The sequence below is a fragment of the Porcisia hertigi genome, chromosome 35, assembly GCF_017918235.1.
Source record: "Porcisia hertigi strain C119 chromosome 35, whole genome shotgun sequence".
Classification (NCBI taxonomy): domain Eukaryota; phylum Euglenozoa; class Kinetoplastea; order Trypanosomatida; family Trypanosomatidae; genus Porcisia; species Porcisia hertigi.
In genome coordinates, this window is record NC_090594.1 from 460,541 (window position 1) to 472,879 (window position 12,339).

General features: G+C 58.2%; 4 protein-coding genes across 4 annotated transcripts; all 4 read left to right on the plus strand.

Annotated features, from left to right (window-relative positions):
• Positions 1-209: 209 nt before the first annotated feature.
• Positions 210-1,619, plus strand: JKF63_01099 (uncharacterized protein; the record flags this gene model as incomplete). The annotated part of the gene is made up of 1 exon (XM_067897148.1): positions 210-1,619. One exon carries the CDS (start codon positions 210-212, stop codon positions 1,617-1,619), a length of 1,410 nt encoding a protein of 469 aa, XP_067753305.1.
• Positions 1,620-2,912: 1,293 nt separating this feature from the next.
• Positions 2,913-4,607, plus strand: JKF63_01100 (uncharacterized protein; the record flags this gene model as incomplete). The annotated part of the gene is made up of 1 exon (XM_067897149.1): positions 2,913-4,607. The coding sequence occupies one exon, from the start codon at positions 2,913-2,915 to the stop codon at positions 4,605-4,607; it is 1,695 nt and encodes a 564-aa protein (XP_067753306.1).
• Positions 4,608-5,442: 835 nt separating this feature from the next.
• JKF63_01101 (uncharacterized protein) lies at positions 5,443-7,893 on the plus strand (the record flags this gene model as incomplete). The annotated part of the gene is made up of 1 exon (XM_067897150.1): positions 5,443-7,893. The coding sequence occupies one exon, from the start codon at positions 5,443-5,445 to the stop codon at positions 7,891-7,893; it is 2,451 nt and encodes an 816-aa protein (XP_067753307.1).
• Positions 7,894-8,988: 1,095 nt separating this feature from the next.
• Positions 8,989-12,078, plus strand: JKF63_01102 (uncharacterized protein; the record flags this gene model as incomplete). Its single annotated transcript, XM_067897151.1, has 1 exon — positions 8,989-12,078. The coding sequence occupies one exon, from the start codon at positions 8,989-8,991 to the stop codon at positions 12,076-12,078; it is 3,090 nt and encodes a 1,029-aa protein (XP_067753308.1).
• Positions 12,079-12,339: the final 261 nt, after the last annotated feature.

Consider the following 12,339-nt stretch of genomic DNA (forward strand, 5'->3'; position numbering starts at 1 on the left):
TCTGTTGCCCCTCCACCCTTTCCCCCACTCCTCCGACTTCACCTACCATTGTACCAGACCCCCCACCCTGGCGCGGATTTTAGGTAATCTCTCCCCCTTTTTTATTTTCCCCTTTTGTCCTCCCCCCACCCCACCCCACACGCACACTTGATTTACTCCTTGATTCATCCTAGACACTCACGCGCGCGCGCGCGTATCATTCCGTTACCATGACGCTGCTGCCGCCCAGGATTAACGTCCCGGCTACGCCCGCCCTTGATGTGGTCGATATTCACTCCTTGTATGACGTCAGTAACGGCAGTCTTCTGGGTAAAGGCGGCTTCTCCGAGGTGCTGGCGGTGCGCCACATCCAAACGAACGAGATACGTGCCTTGAAGGTGATGCTGCGCTCGTCCTTGGTAGGGAAAAAAGCTGAGTTGGTGGCGCACGAAAAGGAAATACTGCGCCGCACTTGCCATCCCTCCATTGTTACGCTTTACGAAACCCTGCAAACCTCGGAGAAGGTGTACTTCGCCCTCAATCTCATGAACGAGGATCTATTTGAGTTTATTGTGCGCAACGTGGCCGTCAACGAGGACCTCTCACGCGCCATCATGCACCAAATCATGTCTGGCATTGCTTATCTGCATGAACAGAGTATTGTGCACCGTGACATTAAGCCTGAGAACATTCTCATCAACGTCACTACCAAGGGTGACAAAGCCAGAAACCAAAGCAACGCTTCCACCAGCACAATCATTGGTGACGCCGACTCGGATTCGAACAAGGAGGCATCTCTTTCGATGCTCGACATCAACAAAATCCCGGTGTGTGAACTCAACGTGGAGGTAAAGATCGCGGACTTTGGCCTCGCCAAGGTCGTCATGGATTGGGATGTGCGCAGTACGCCGTGTGGCACGTCCTTCTACATTGCGCCTGAGGTGATCCGCGCCATTGAAGAACAGGGCGCTAAGCCGCTCTGCACAACGCGGCGACTCGTCAAAAGTGTGGATGTGTGGTCTGCCGGGGTGGTCTTTTATGTGCTTCTCTGCGGCCGGCCTCCGTTTCATGGTCAAGTACATACCGGGCACGAGCGCCGCGACCTCCTGCGAAAAATTGACCATGGAGTACTCTTCAATTCAAAGCACGGCTGGGATTCCATCTCGGCAGAGGCGAAGGATCTCATCCTGAAGATGCTCGAACAAAACACTTCAAAGCGGATCACCTCTGAGGAGGTTCTGCGACACCCTTTCTTTACTGAACACGGCTATCCGAAGCCTGTACCGGCCTTTGACCCCCGTAACCGCTTTGTGGAGATGCAGAAGTCCTCCCACAAGACCAAGTCCGCCACCGATGGCCCTCGGAAGAAAACCACGTCGTCCGGCCCGGGGAGCATCCTCGCAAACATCAAGGGTTTCTTCGGCAACCTCTCCAAGAGCACATCCAGCACCTCCAAGGCGGATCGGCAGCGCATGCGCGACGAGTTGGCGGAGCTACAGGCTGACGTTCTTGCTGAGTATGATGTAGAGGGCGATGTGACCTCCTACGAACCCACAATGCCCGTAAAGGAAGCGAAGCCGGTGCGGATGGCCGTGATGAACCCGAAAGCAAAAGTGGGGCCTGACGCTCTGCGCAAGTGAGAGCGGGCCCCTCTCTTGCCCTCCATCCCTCTCTCGCGCGCGCGCGGGGGCGGGGGCGAACTCACTCACTTTTACTTCAATTCAAATGGACTGGGAGTGATAACTTCGCTTTATGTTATTCCCAAGGAAGAGGAGAACAAGGGTCCTCGACATCGTCATCAGCTCACTCTGCCCTACATTGCACTCAAGAAGTGAGCATGCGCGCACACACACACGCGCTTTCCCCTCCCCACCCACCCACCATCCCCCTACCCATGTCCTTCACGATGTCAACTCGGTCGTTTGTTTTTTTTTTACCCACACTCCTCTGCGTGGTTGCTCCTATCGGTGGTCCTTTTTTTTGTCTTGCTGTGCCTTTTCCCCACCCCACTCCCTTTTATATTAATTGGACCAATCCCTAGGGTGAAGAAGGCTAATCAATCATTGCCCCACCCACCCACCCCCCCGGTCTTCTGTCCAACCCCCACCCCCACCCATCCCCCACCCCCCACACACACACGCATATATACTATACACACGAATGGGGAGAGGATTCGCTTGGGTATTCATCGCGTCCTGCAAACGCTGGGGGTAAAAGACGAAACAGAAGAGGCAAAAACAGGGTATTCCGAATGCCGTACACACAAACACACACACACACCTGACCCCCTCCGTGTGGGGCGAAAAACAGCTGAACCTGCGTTTTCCCTGTGGACTACGTGGGCTCTTTTTTCTGGCTTCTTGCTTCGGGACGCTGATTTGTTCCAGATCGGTCGTCTACTGCTGCCCGCCAGTCGCACCTCACCCTCCGGCCTGGCGCTCCCGTCTGTATGCCTTCAGGAAACGAAAAAAAAAACATACGCATCTGCCTTTGTTATTTGTCACATTTACATTGCAATGAGAAATCACCACTTGGGGTTGTGTGTGTTTTCTTCTAACGCAGCTCTACTCCATCCCCCCTCGGCATCCACAAGGAGTCGAACCCATCCCTTACCCCCGCCTCCCACCACCCTCTTCACACACACACACACACACACACACACACACATATATATATACACGCGCACACACATATATACACACACATATATATACACGCAGCCTAACTCCCTCGCGACCACAGAGGGCAGAAACTCTCCCACGGGGAGGGAGGAGAGCTTGTCTTTTTAGAGTGCACCCCGGTTGGAGGTGCCTTTGTGGGTCCAGAAAAGTACGAGATCTGGCGGCGCACAGCAGTAGCAGCGTCACTAGTACCACTCACGGCTGAGAGGGGGGTGAGAAAAAACACCACGGCATCGAAGCGAGTGCCACATAATGGGCAAGCGAAACGAAAGCGGTGGGGGTGATCCATCCTCATCGCACCGCCGTCGCAGCCATCGGTCCGACCGGCGTCACACAGACGATGCAGCCAACTGCGGTGACCGTCACCGTCACCGACGCCACGGCAGCACCGACTACACTGTTACTGACCCCCTTGATGACCGCCATCACCACCGTCACCGCAGCCCGCGCCACCATCGCCGGAGCAGCGCGGAGGGGAGAAATAACGACCATGACCCTACGCGGACGGAACGAGTCCCACGGTCGCACCACCGATCGCGACGGGAACGCGACGCAAGGAATGACGAATACACGAACCTCGACGATGGTCGTCTCTCGCGGCGGCGGCGGCGGCGGCGGCACGGTGATGAGCAGCGATCGCGCGAGAGCAGCTATAGTGAAGATGATATGGGCGGTCGGGGTGGTCGACGGGAAAACAAAAAGCGGTGGCGCGAAACCGCGGAGGCAGACGACGACGACGATTGTCAACAGAGTCGAAAGCGCCGTCCCGATAGTCGACAGGGCGACGATGAGGCGAGCCGCAGCGTGGACTGGAGCTCCCGTCGCGGTTGTCAGCGAATGCCGGGTCTCGCGTACGACATTGATCAGCAGAAGCGCTTTCTGGGCTTTCTAGACCGTCGTGATGCATCAGGCGGCAGGGAAGCGGCGATGGAGTTCACGATCGGCGATGACGGCCTTGTGCAGATGCCTCCACCACCCACGCTTGTGCGCCGGCAGAACCGGAACCGGCACGGCGCCACGGACAGCAACGATCGACGTGGCACCAGCTCTCGTCACGAGCAACACCGTCGACATCCCCCGCCCAGCCACACTGCTCCAACTGCAAACACCCATGATGAGGATGGTGGCGACAATAGCTCGGTCGCGTCGCACGAGTCACTCTACAACGACCCCGCAACCACGCACATGGGCATTCTGCCGGACATCATTCCACCGTCTAACCTCTACCGTGTCGCACTCTACGGGGTAGACCTTTCTATGACGGCTTCGCACTTGATCTCGATGGTGGCGCAGCTGCTAGACGGTGGTGCGAAGCCGTGGCGCGTGCGCCGACCAGCACGTGAGATGCTACACGCCGCAGTAAGTTACAATCACACTGCACGGCAACATCCGCAGTACCAGCCGCAGTCGTCAAAACCGCCGTCATCACACAAGTGCAACATCACGAGTACGTCATCTGTATCGGCTGCAGTTCTCGCTGACGAACCTGCCTGCACCGCGTCGTCCTCTGGGGTGCTAGCCAACCCGCCATCAAGCTCGAGCAAGGCGCTCCACATCGTCCCAACCCCATCGATTGGTGTGCTGGCGTGCGAGTCCCCCGTCATCGGCAGCGGAGACGGAAGTTTTCTCCCGGACTCTGACACCAATAACGCGGCCTGTGGCGTTCTCGGCATTGAGGCAGAGAGCACCAGCGGCATCTTGCGGAACGATGTGGGAGACCGGCAGAATCACGAAAAGACAGAGGAGAACGACGACGGGGTGCTGCCCGACGCGTCCTCGCTTCCGCAGCCCGCCGCACCTGCACTTTACCTCCCCGGCTTGCACGACGTCAACGGCCCAGGTGGAATGGTGGTTCTGGAATTCACGGAGCAGAAGCACGCGCTTCGCACCACGCGAATGCTGAACGGTGCACACATTAATGGCCGACGGGTGGCCGCATCCATGTAGTCATTCTCGTGTACCCCTGCTTCTTTGTGTGCGTGTGTGTGTGTGGGCGGAACAACGAATCTGGTCTGGTGCATCATTAGCGGAGGCTCACCTCAAGCCTTTTGAGGACTCCGTCTCTCAGCGCCGTGTCCGCGAGAGCCCCGCCACCGAAGTGTTGAGGGGGGGGGGGCGGCAGGGCATCTTTGCTGAACGTAAAAAGTGGGCCGAAACAGGCTGAAAACAGCGCACCCCACTGTTTGGGGGAGGGGGGAGTTTGTCGAAACGGAAAAATATTTACACGTATGGGGTTCCAACTTGAAAACACAAAAGAGGCACATCTCGTGTGCGTTTGTATATTATGGTGGGTGAAAATGTGCTAGACACAGACTCCGCCTCTCTCTCGTTCACGGGAGTATCACCGCCAGCGCCCCTTTCATTTGGGGTCTCCGCACGTACCGTCCGCTCTCCCCATCTGAGCGTACCTCCCCGCTTCCCACCTTGGCATTTACAGGACCGCTACCAGCTGTGCGCTGTTGCCCCCTCACCCCCATTCATCTACCCTTTTCTCTATCAAAGCGCACACACATACACACACACACATACTAGTAGCGACGGAGGCGCTTCTCCCACCCCGCTGTTTTTTTTTGTCTTACGGGCCTGCGCGGAAAAAGCGAGTCGAGCACCGTGATTGCAAGCGCACTTCAACTCCCCTCCCCCTTTTTTGACCTCTTGCCATCGAGACCGCCCCCTCCCCGTCGCTTCTGTATGTGTGGGTATGCATACGCGCATCAATCTGGTGTATCTGCTTTAGGCTGAAACGTAAGCGAGGCACAAGTGGCTCTGGAGCGAAGCCAGCATGGAATCTCTAAATCTCCCTCTCACACCCGGATCGACCACCGCCATTCTGCATCCCTTCAATGTGCTGCACGTCAGCCACGCTGTCCTGCAGCATGTCCTGAGCGCCTTCAACCCGGACACTGCAGTGGTGCGCCGCACACACCACCGATCACGCTCCCATGCAGGAGCTACGGAGAGTCGTCGTGGTGACGGCAATGGCGACACGGCCTCGGTAGCGTCCTCGCGCCACTCGCGAAGGTCGTCGCGCGACGTGACAGGGGAGCCATCAGGCGAGCGTTCGCATGGGCGACACCACTCTAGCAGAAGCGACCCAGCCGAAAAGTCGAGGAGTCAGCGTAACCGTCGCCGCTCATCTGTCGAGAGCGACACGAGCGGCGGAGATGCAGCTAGAGGAGTGCAGACCGCGTCCTCGAGCCGCCGCACGCGTAGCGCTGAAGAACCGCTCGTTGTGTTGAGGTATTCATCTACGGATGACGGAAGCAGCAGCGTGGCCGGTGCGACGGAGGGTCAAGTGCGCCGCAGCCATAGCGATGGTGCCCGAAGCCGCACACGGGGCGTTCCGGGCAACCGAAATGGCCTTGACAGCAATAGCACTCACGTGGACGCTCGAATAGCATCCTTGACGCCGCGACCACTGTCTCGTGCAGCGGCAAGCGGCCTGACCCCTCCACTAGCCCCACCTCCCCCTCTCACGGACATCGGCAAGCCACCGCTGAGCTCCCGTCGCCCCTCGAGTCTGCACACTGGTGCTAGCACACCCGATTTGGCAACTCGCTCGCGACATCGTCATCACCGCAGCGGCAGCGGTGGTGGCCTCAGCAACAGCAGTCGGCGCTCCTCGCGCTCGCGTCAAAGCGACACGGACGACGCTGGCAGCAGCGTCGTCATCGTTCCAGACGGCGACGCAGCTCGACTCGCGTCAACCGTCTCAGCGTGGTCGCCGACGAGCTGGTGGCGACGCATGCGATCGCGGAACATGACGCGGCCGGCGTACCTCATCGACCACATCATTCACGCTGTTCCAGTTGCCATCGTGCACTACTGCTGTGAACTAAAGCGGCAGCTGGTGACGCTGCCGCTGCTGCGCTTCTCCGACTTGCAGCCTTCGCCTGGCACCGGGGACACATGGCTGCCGACAGAGGAGCGATTCGAGACGCTGCCTGCTCCGCACTTGGCACACTTCCTCTTCATGCGGTGGATGCTGGCGGCGACTGAGTCGTACATTGAGAAGCTTTTCCTGGATGAAAGCCTAGTGGTGCGGCAACTGCGCAGCAAGCGCGCTCGGCGAAGGCTTCTAGGCTGGGGAATGAGGCTTGCATCCCACACCATCTTCGACTCCCTGCTGCTGAGTATTGTGGTGCCGATACTCCTCTCCGGGGAGGCGAATCCCAAAGACCGCGACGCGTCATCGCTGCTGACATTGCAGCCGCCACGAGCCCTCTTCACGGTACCCGGTGTCGCCCGTGGACTTGTGATGAGTGCAGCGGGTGTGACCGTACAGCGACTCCTGATGCCCCTCGCAAGCCAGCTTGTGGACCGGGCGGTGCTGACGGTCTTCGAGGCAATCGAGTACCTCATTATGCGCCGCTATGCGCAGTGGTCAGACGACGACGACGACGATGACGATGACGACGACGATTACTGCGACGACGACGACCACGATCGCGCGTCTCTCGCCTCGGGTGTTAGCGAGGGAGGACACTCTCAGCAAAGCGTGAGCAAGTCATTTGTCTCCACCACACCCAGTGGGGGCGGGACGGGTGGGGCCGCTGCACACTCAGCAGAAAAACGCGTGCAGCGGGAGCAGCATCGACTCCGTCGAGACCGTCGCGATCGCCGTAAGCGACGTGAAAAACGACGGACCGAGCGGGAAAACGCCATGAGACTGGCAATCCTTCGTGCTATCGTATACCGCGTCGTGGCCTCTCTTGCGGCTCAGTTGCTCATTGATCACCCACTTAGTGTGTGGGTAGAACTCCTGCGAGGCCGCGCGACACTGCACTTCACAGGGCTCCTTCAACCATATGCCTGCATGACGACTGCTAACGATGGACTCTCGTGGGCGAACCTGTGGCGGTACGCTTCGCAGCTGGCGAACCCGACAGTAATGGATAAAGGTACAACAAATAGAGAGCTCACCGCCGAGGAAGGCGTGCCGCTGCTGGTGAGGGCACTTCGCCGCGCCGGTCGCGCCGCTACGCAGGAAGTGGTCTTGCTGTCCTCGAGTGTGCTGGCAGCGTCTGGACAAACTGAGGCCATCGCCGCGGTACAGCAGCGTGCCGCACAAATCGTCGCGCGTGGTGGCATTCCATCAGCAGCTGACAGCGTCGAGTTTATGACACACACACTTTTATCTTTCTCACCCTTCTACTACGGGATTCAGTTCACTGTGATTGACAAAGTGCTGAGCTTTTACATGGCCGTGTGGTCACGGCTTACAAAACAATAATAGGGTTCAGCGAAGCACGCACGAACACGGGGGGGAGGCAGTACTCGCGTTATTGGCTGTTATGCCTCAACTCTGACTTGCTTTTCTGTTTGTGTGTGTGTGTATTTTTATTCCCCCCCCCCTTCATCTCTTTCGTGTTCTCCATAGATACATCTGGACGGTGATTTTTTTTTCTGTCGTGTAGTTATTTGTCTGCTTTCTTCGTCGGTGTGTGCGTGATTGATATAGCTCTACTACTACCCCAGCCCCCCCCCCCTCCCAGACACCACACCCTGTGCACCAGGCTTCTTGTCTCCTTCGTTAATCGAGCCTCTCCTTACCTTTCCCACTTGAAGTGGTGTCCCCTCAATGAGGAGTGTGATGCCACCAGGAGGAGGAGGAGAGGAGGGGGAGGGGAAGGAAGAATGCCATTGCAGAAATAGACATGTATTCGAGTTTCTACGGAGGTGTGATGCTCCACTGCTCGCCGTGCGTAGTAAATCGATGCTGCTTTGGACTGCAAAACTCGGCAGCAGCGGAGCTCACGAGAGTGCGGGGGTGAGCAGAGTCCCTTTGACCACCATAACGGCCATAATTGCACCTCTTTTTTTTTGTTTTGCTTTCCTTGCCGCGGGGAAATAAAGAAAACACGTCAGTTCACGCACGCACCTGCCAATGGGCTCACAATGAAGTGCGGTCGTGTCTGTTTGTGAGGTGGCCTCTGTGCGGGTATGTATGTGTGTAGAGGATCACACAGGAATGAGGACTAGGTGTCGTATGCGCCGCCCTCCTCCACTCTTATGCTGCGGCGGTTGTCGTTGTGACACAGAAGTGCACGGACCTCTTTCTTTCTTACACCCTTCCTCCCTCCCTCATAAACACCACACACACACACACACACACACACTCCTTTCCCTCAAGGTATGGACATTCATCTCAACATTTACAGCTGCACATTTTGCCCGCGCGTGCGTGTCGAATTCAGAAAGGAAAAGGGGTAAAAGAAAAAGGAGCGAGGGACTCGTCTTCAGCATCCCCACCACCACATTCTCAGACCTACACGACGTGCACGCACGGCTTAACCGCCGGGTAACCTAAGGGGTGTAGAGCAGGGACATGCCGTCCACCGCCCCGACCTCTTCCGCGGCGGCGAAGGTACCCCACCGCGTCGTTTTCGACTCGGATGACTCGGCCTCCAGTGATGGTGAAGGGTGCCAGTCAGGCGGTGACTCGCTCTCGCGAGAGATGGCAGCTGCGGCAGAGCGTGAGCGTCGCAAGAACCCGCACGCCGAGAGCGGCCGCGCTAGGCTGCCTCGCGCGCACCCCTTAGCTCCATCAGGCGGATTCATTTCCAAAGCGTCATCCACTGCCGTGCCGTACAAAGCGAAAAGGGTGGATCTGTTCGGCAGTGACTCCTCCTCGTCTGACGCGGAAGGCGAGAAAGAAGCGAAAAGTGTAATCGCGTCAGCAGGGGGGAAGTCACGCCCAAAAGTGTCCACGGCCGAGGCCGGTGAAGAAGACGGCAAGAAACGCCAAGTGACACAAGACACAAGGGAAGAAGGGGATGATGAGACCAACGGCGACGAGGACATCGGACTGCACATCAATAAAGCGTACGCAACGCGTTACGAGACGCAGAAGCGTAAGCAGGAGCTCCACACGCTAGCTGAAAAGTACAAGGAGAAGCTCGGCAAGGCTGCCGCTCTCGGCTTCGACAATGACATCGAAGAGTCTGGGGACAGCTCCGATGACGAGGAAGTCGAAGAGGATGACGATGCGGTCCTTCTCACCCCTGAAAACAACATCCGTTTTGCCAAGGCCCTACTGGCGGTGCGCAAAGCCACGGTGCCGCTCCGCGTCGGCCGTGAGGACAAAAAATGTATAACGTCTGCGGCGGCTGGCTCTACTGCAGGCGACGAGGACTCTCCTGCCTCACACTCTGACACGGGCGCCACTGAGGAAGTCCTAATGCCGAAGGAGGACCTCCTCAAGGAGCGTTTTTTCCCTCCTGCCGAGGAGCAGATTCGCGTGAACACTGACGTCTTTCAGCGGCGCATGCAGCAGAAGCGGAGCAAGGATGCGAAGAAAAAAAAATTCACTCTCTCCGACGAGTACCAGCGCTCCCTCAAGGCCACAGCCGGGTCGGAGGATGCGGTGGTGGTGGACGACTCCAACGAAGCAGGTGAGCGCGACGGGCTGCGGAAACTGCGGCCGCAGAACGCAGAGGAAGCGAAGCTCCGCGCCGCTTTCTTGCGCGACGTGGAAGACAGTGCGAACACTTTTGAAGTGGTGCGCGGTGCCAACTCGGCGCAGACGTCGGCGCTAGCGGCGGCCACCAGCGACGAGGACAGCACGGACGAAGACGAGCAGCACCACGTGACCGATGAGGAAGAAAAACGGCTGCTAGAAGAGGCGTTTGCGCTGAGCTTATCCACCTCTGCGGCGAAGAGGCGGCAGCTAAACGCCGGCAACGGTGCCAGCGACAAGGATAACGAAGCGTTCCTGCGCGACTTCTTCATGCAGGAGCTTTGGCGTCCCGGGGCGACGCGCGGGAAGAACAAAGCACACAAAAGCAACGTCGCCGGTGACGAGGCGGGGAAGAGTGACGGGGAACCCGAAGAGGAAGAAGAGCCGAGTGGCTCATACTATGACCGCCTTGCCCAGCTCGCCCGTGAGGAGGAAGAGGAGACTTTTTTCAGCAATGCCGAGGTGTGGGAGCGGGAATACCAAGAGAAGAAGTACCGCCACCAAGAAGCGGAGGAGGAAGCAGCTAATGGCGGTGCGTCGGCAGCGCACGTGCAGACGTTTCCCCGCCCCATTGGCGATGCTGCCACAGGGCTCCTCCGCAAACCAGATACCGCACGCAAGGACGCGCGGCAGCGACGCCGCGAGCGCGCAGAGGCGGCACGTGCGCAGCAGCTTGAGGAGCTGAAGCGGCTGAAACACCTGAAGCGGAAGGAGATCGAGGACCAACGCGCGCTCATCGCCTCCGTCGCAGGCCTGAAAACAGTAACCGCCGACAGATTTGGTGGGGATGCGGAAGAAGAAGCAGAGCTGGCGAAGCTCAAGGCGGTGTGGTCAGACAAAGACCTCGATACCCCGTTCGACCCGGAAGAGTTTGATCGCAAGATGGCGCAGCTCTTTAACGACGACTACTACGACGAAAAGAACGTCGATGAGGACGAGATAGCCTACTTTGACGAAGAGCTCGATAAGGAGCAGGACGAGGACGAGCACGGTACAGCAAAGGACATCCATTGTGGCGAGGCACCCGCGCTATTCGCTGCAAACTCACTGGAGGAGGCCCAGACAATGATGCCGCCCGCTTCGGCGGCGGCAAAGGCCAAGAAAAAAGACACAAGTGCTGAAGTCTTCTTCGACGACTTCGGGCCGTCAGCGGTGGCTGGCCCCAGTGACGCAATCTCTCTTCTCTACCCATCAGAGGCACTAAAGCAGCTCGAGAAGGAACGGCAGCAACTCAATGACCTAATCGCCTCCTCCTCAGGGAAGAGCGAGACCAACGCCGAGCTGCTGGAGCGCCTGCAAGCGTCCCTGAAGCTGAAGGAAGAAGAATACTACGAGCTGCACCGTAACGCTGGCGTGACGCCATCAGACGGCGCGGGCGCAGGCATCAGTGGTGGCTTCCGGTACCGTGAGGTGCCCCCTGAAGACTTCACATTATCTATCGAGGAAATCTTGGCACTCGATGATCGGCAGCTGAACATGATTGCCCCCATGAACTGCTACGCGGCCTACCTTGACAAGGATAACAACGAGCGTGATCGTCGCCGTATTGAACGTCGTCGGCAAAAAGGCTTCCGCCAGGTGGACTCGGACCGCACCTCACGACGCTACGGTAATGTGAAGAGCACTGCCCTCTTGAACCCGGAGCAAATAAACGACACAGAAGGCGAAGCGATCGCCGCGAACCTGTCGAAGCGCCTGCGCGAGGAGGGCGAAGACCCCGATGCACCGCTGGAGACGCCGAGGTACGCGAGAAGCCAAAACCGCGGCAGAGGTGGCGCACCGACGGGCGTGTCCCGTGACGCGTCGTCCTCTCGAGGCAAATGGCCACGGACGGAGGGCCGCGGCGGTCGGGGTGGCTTTTCTCCCTCCTTTCGCGGCGGCAGTGGGGTACGAAGTGGTGCCAGCGGTTTTTCTTCATCCCGCGGTAGCCAAAGAGGGCGAGGCCGTGGTGGATGCTAATTGGGCACGCTTCCACGATCTGCCCTTTATGACTCTCCTCACCTTACACCCTTCCTCCTCTCCATTATGCGCACACGTGTAGTGTGACGCACAATTCAATGGGTACGTGTGTGTGTGTGTGTGTAGAAAGGATTCTGATGGCGGATTGTTGGTTCAGTGCTTCGTTGTTGTCGTCGTTGTTGTTGGCTTTTTTCTCTTTGATCTAACGAGTAATGCAACACTGTTCGTTGCCTGCGATTACTAAGCCATTGCACACACACA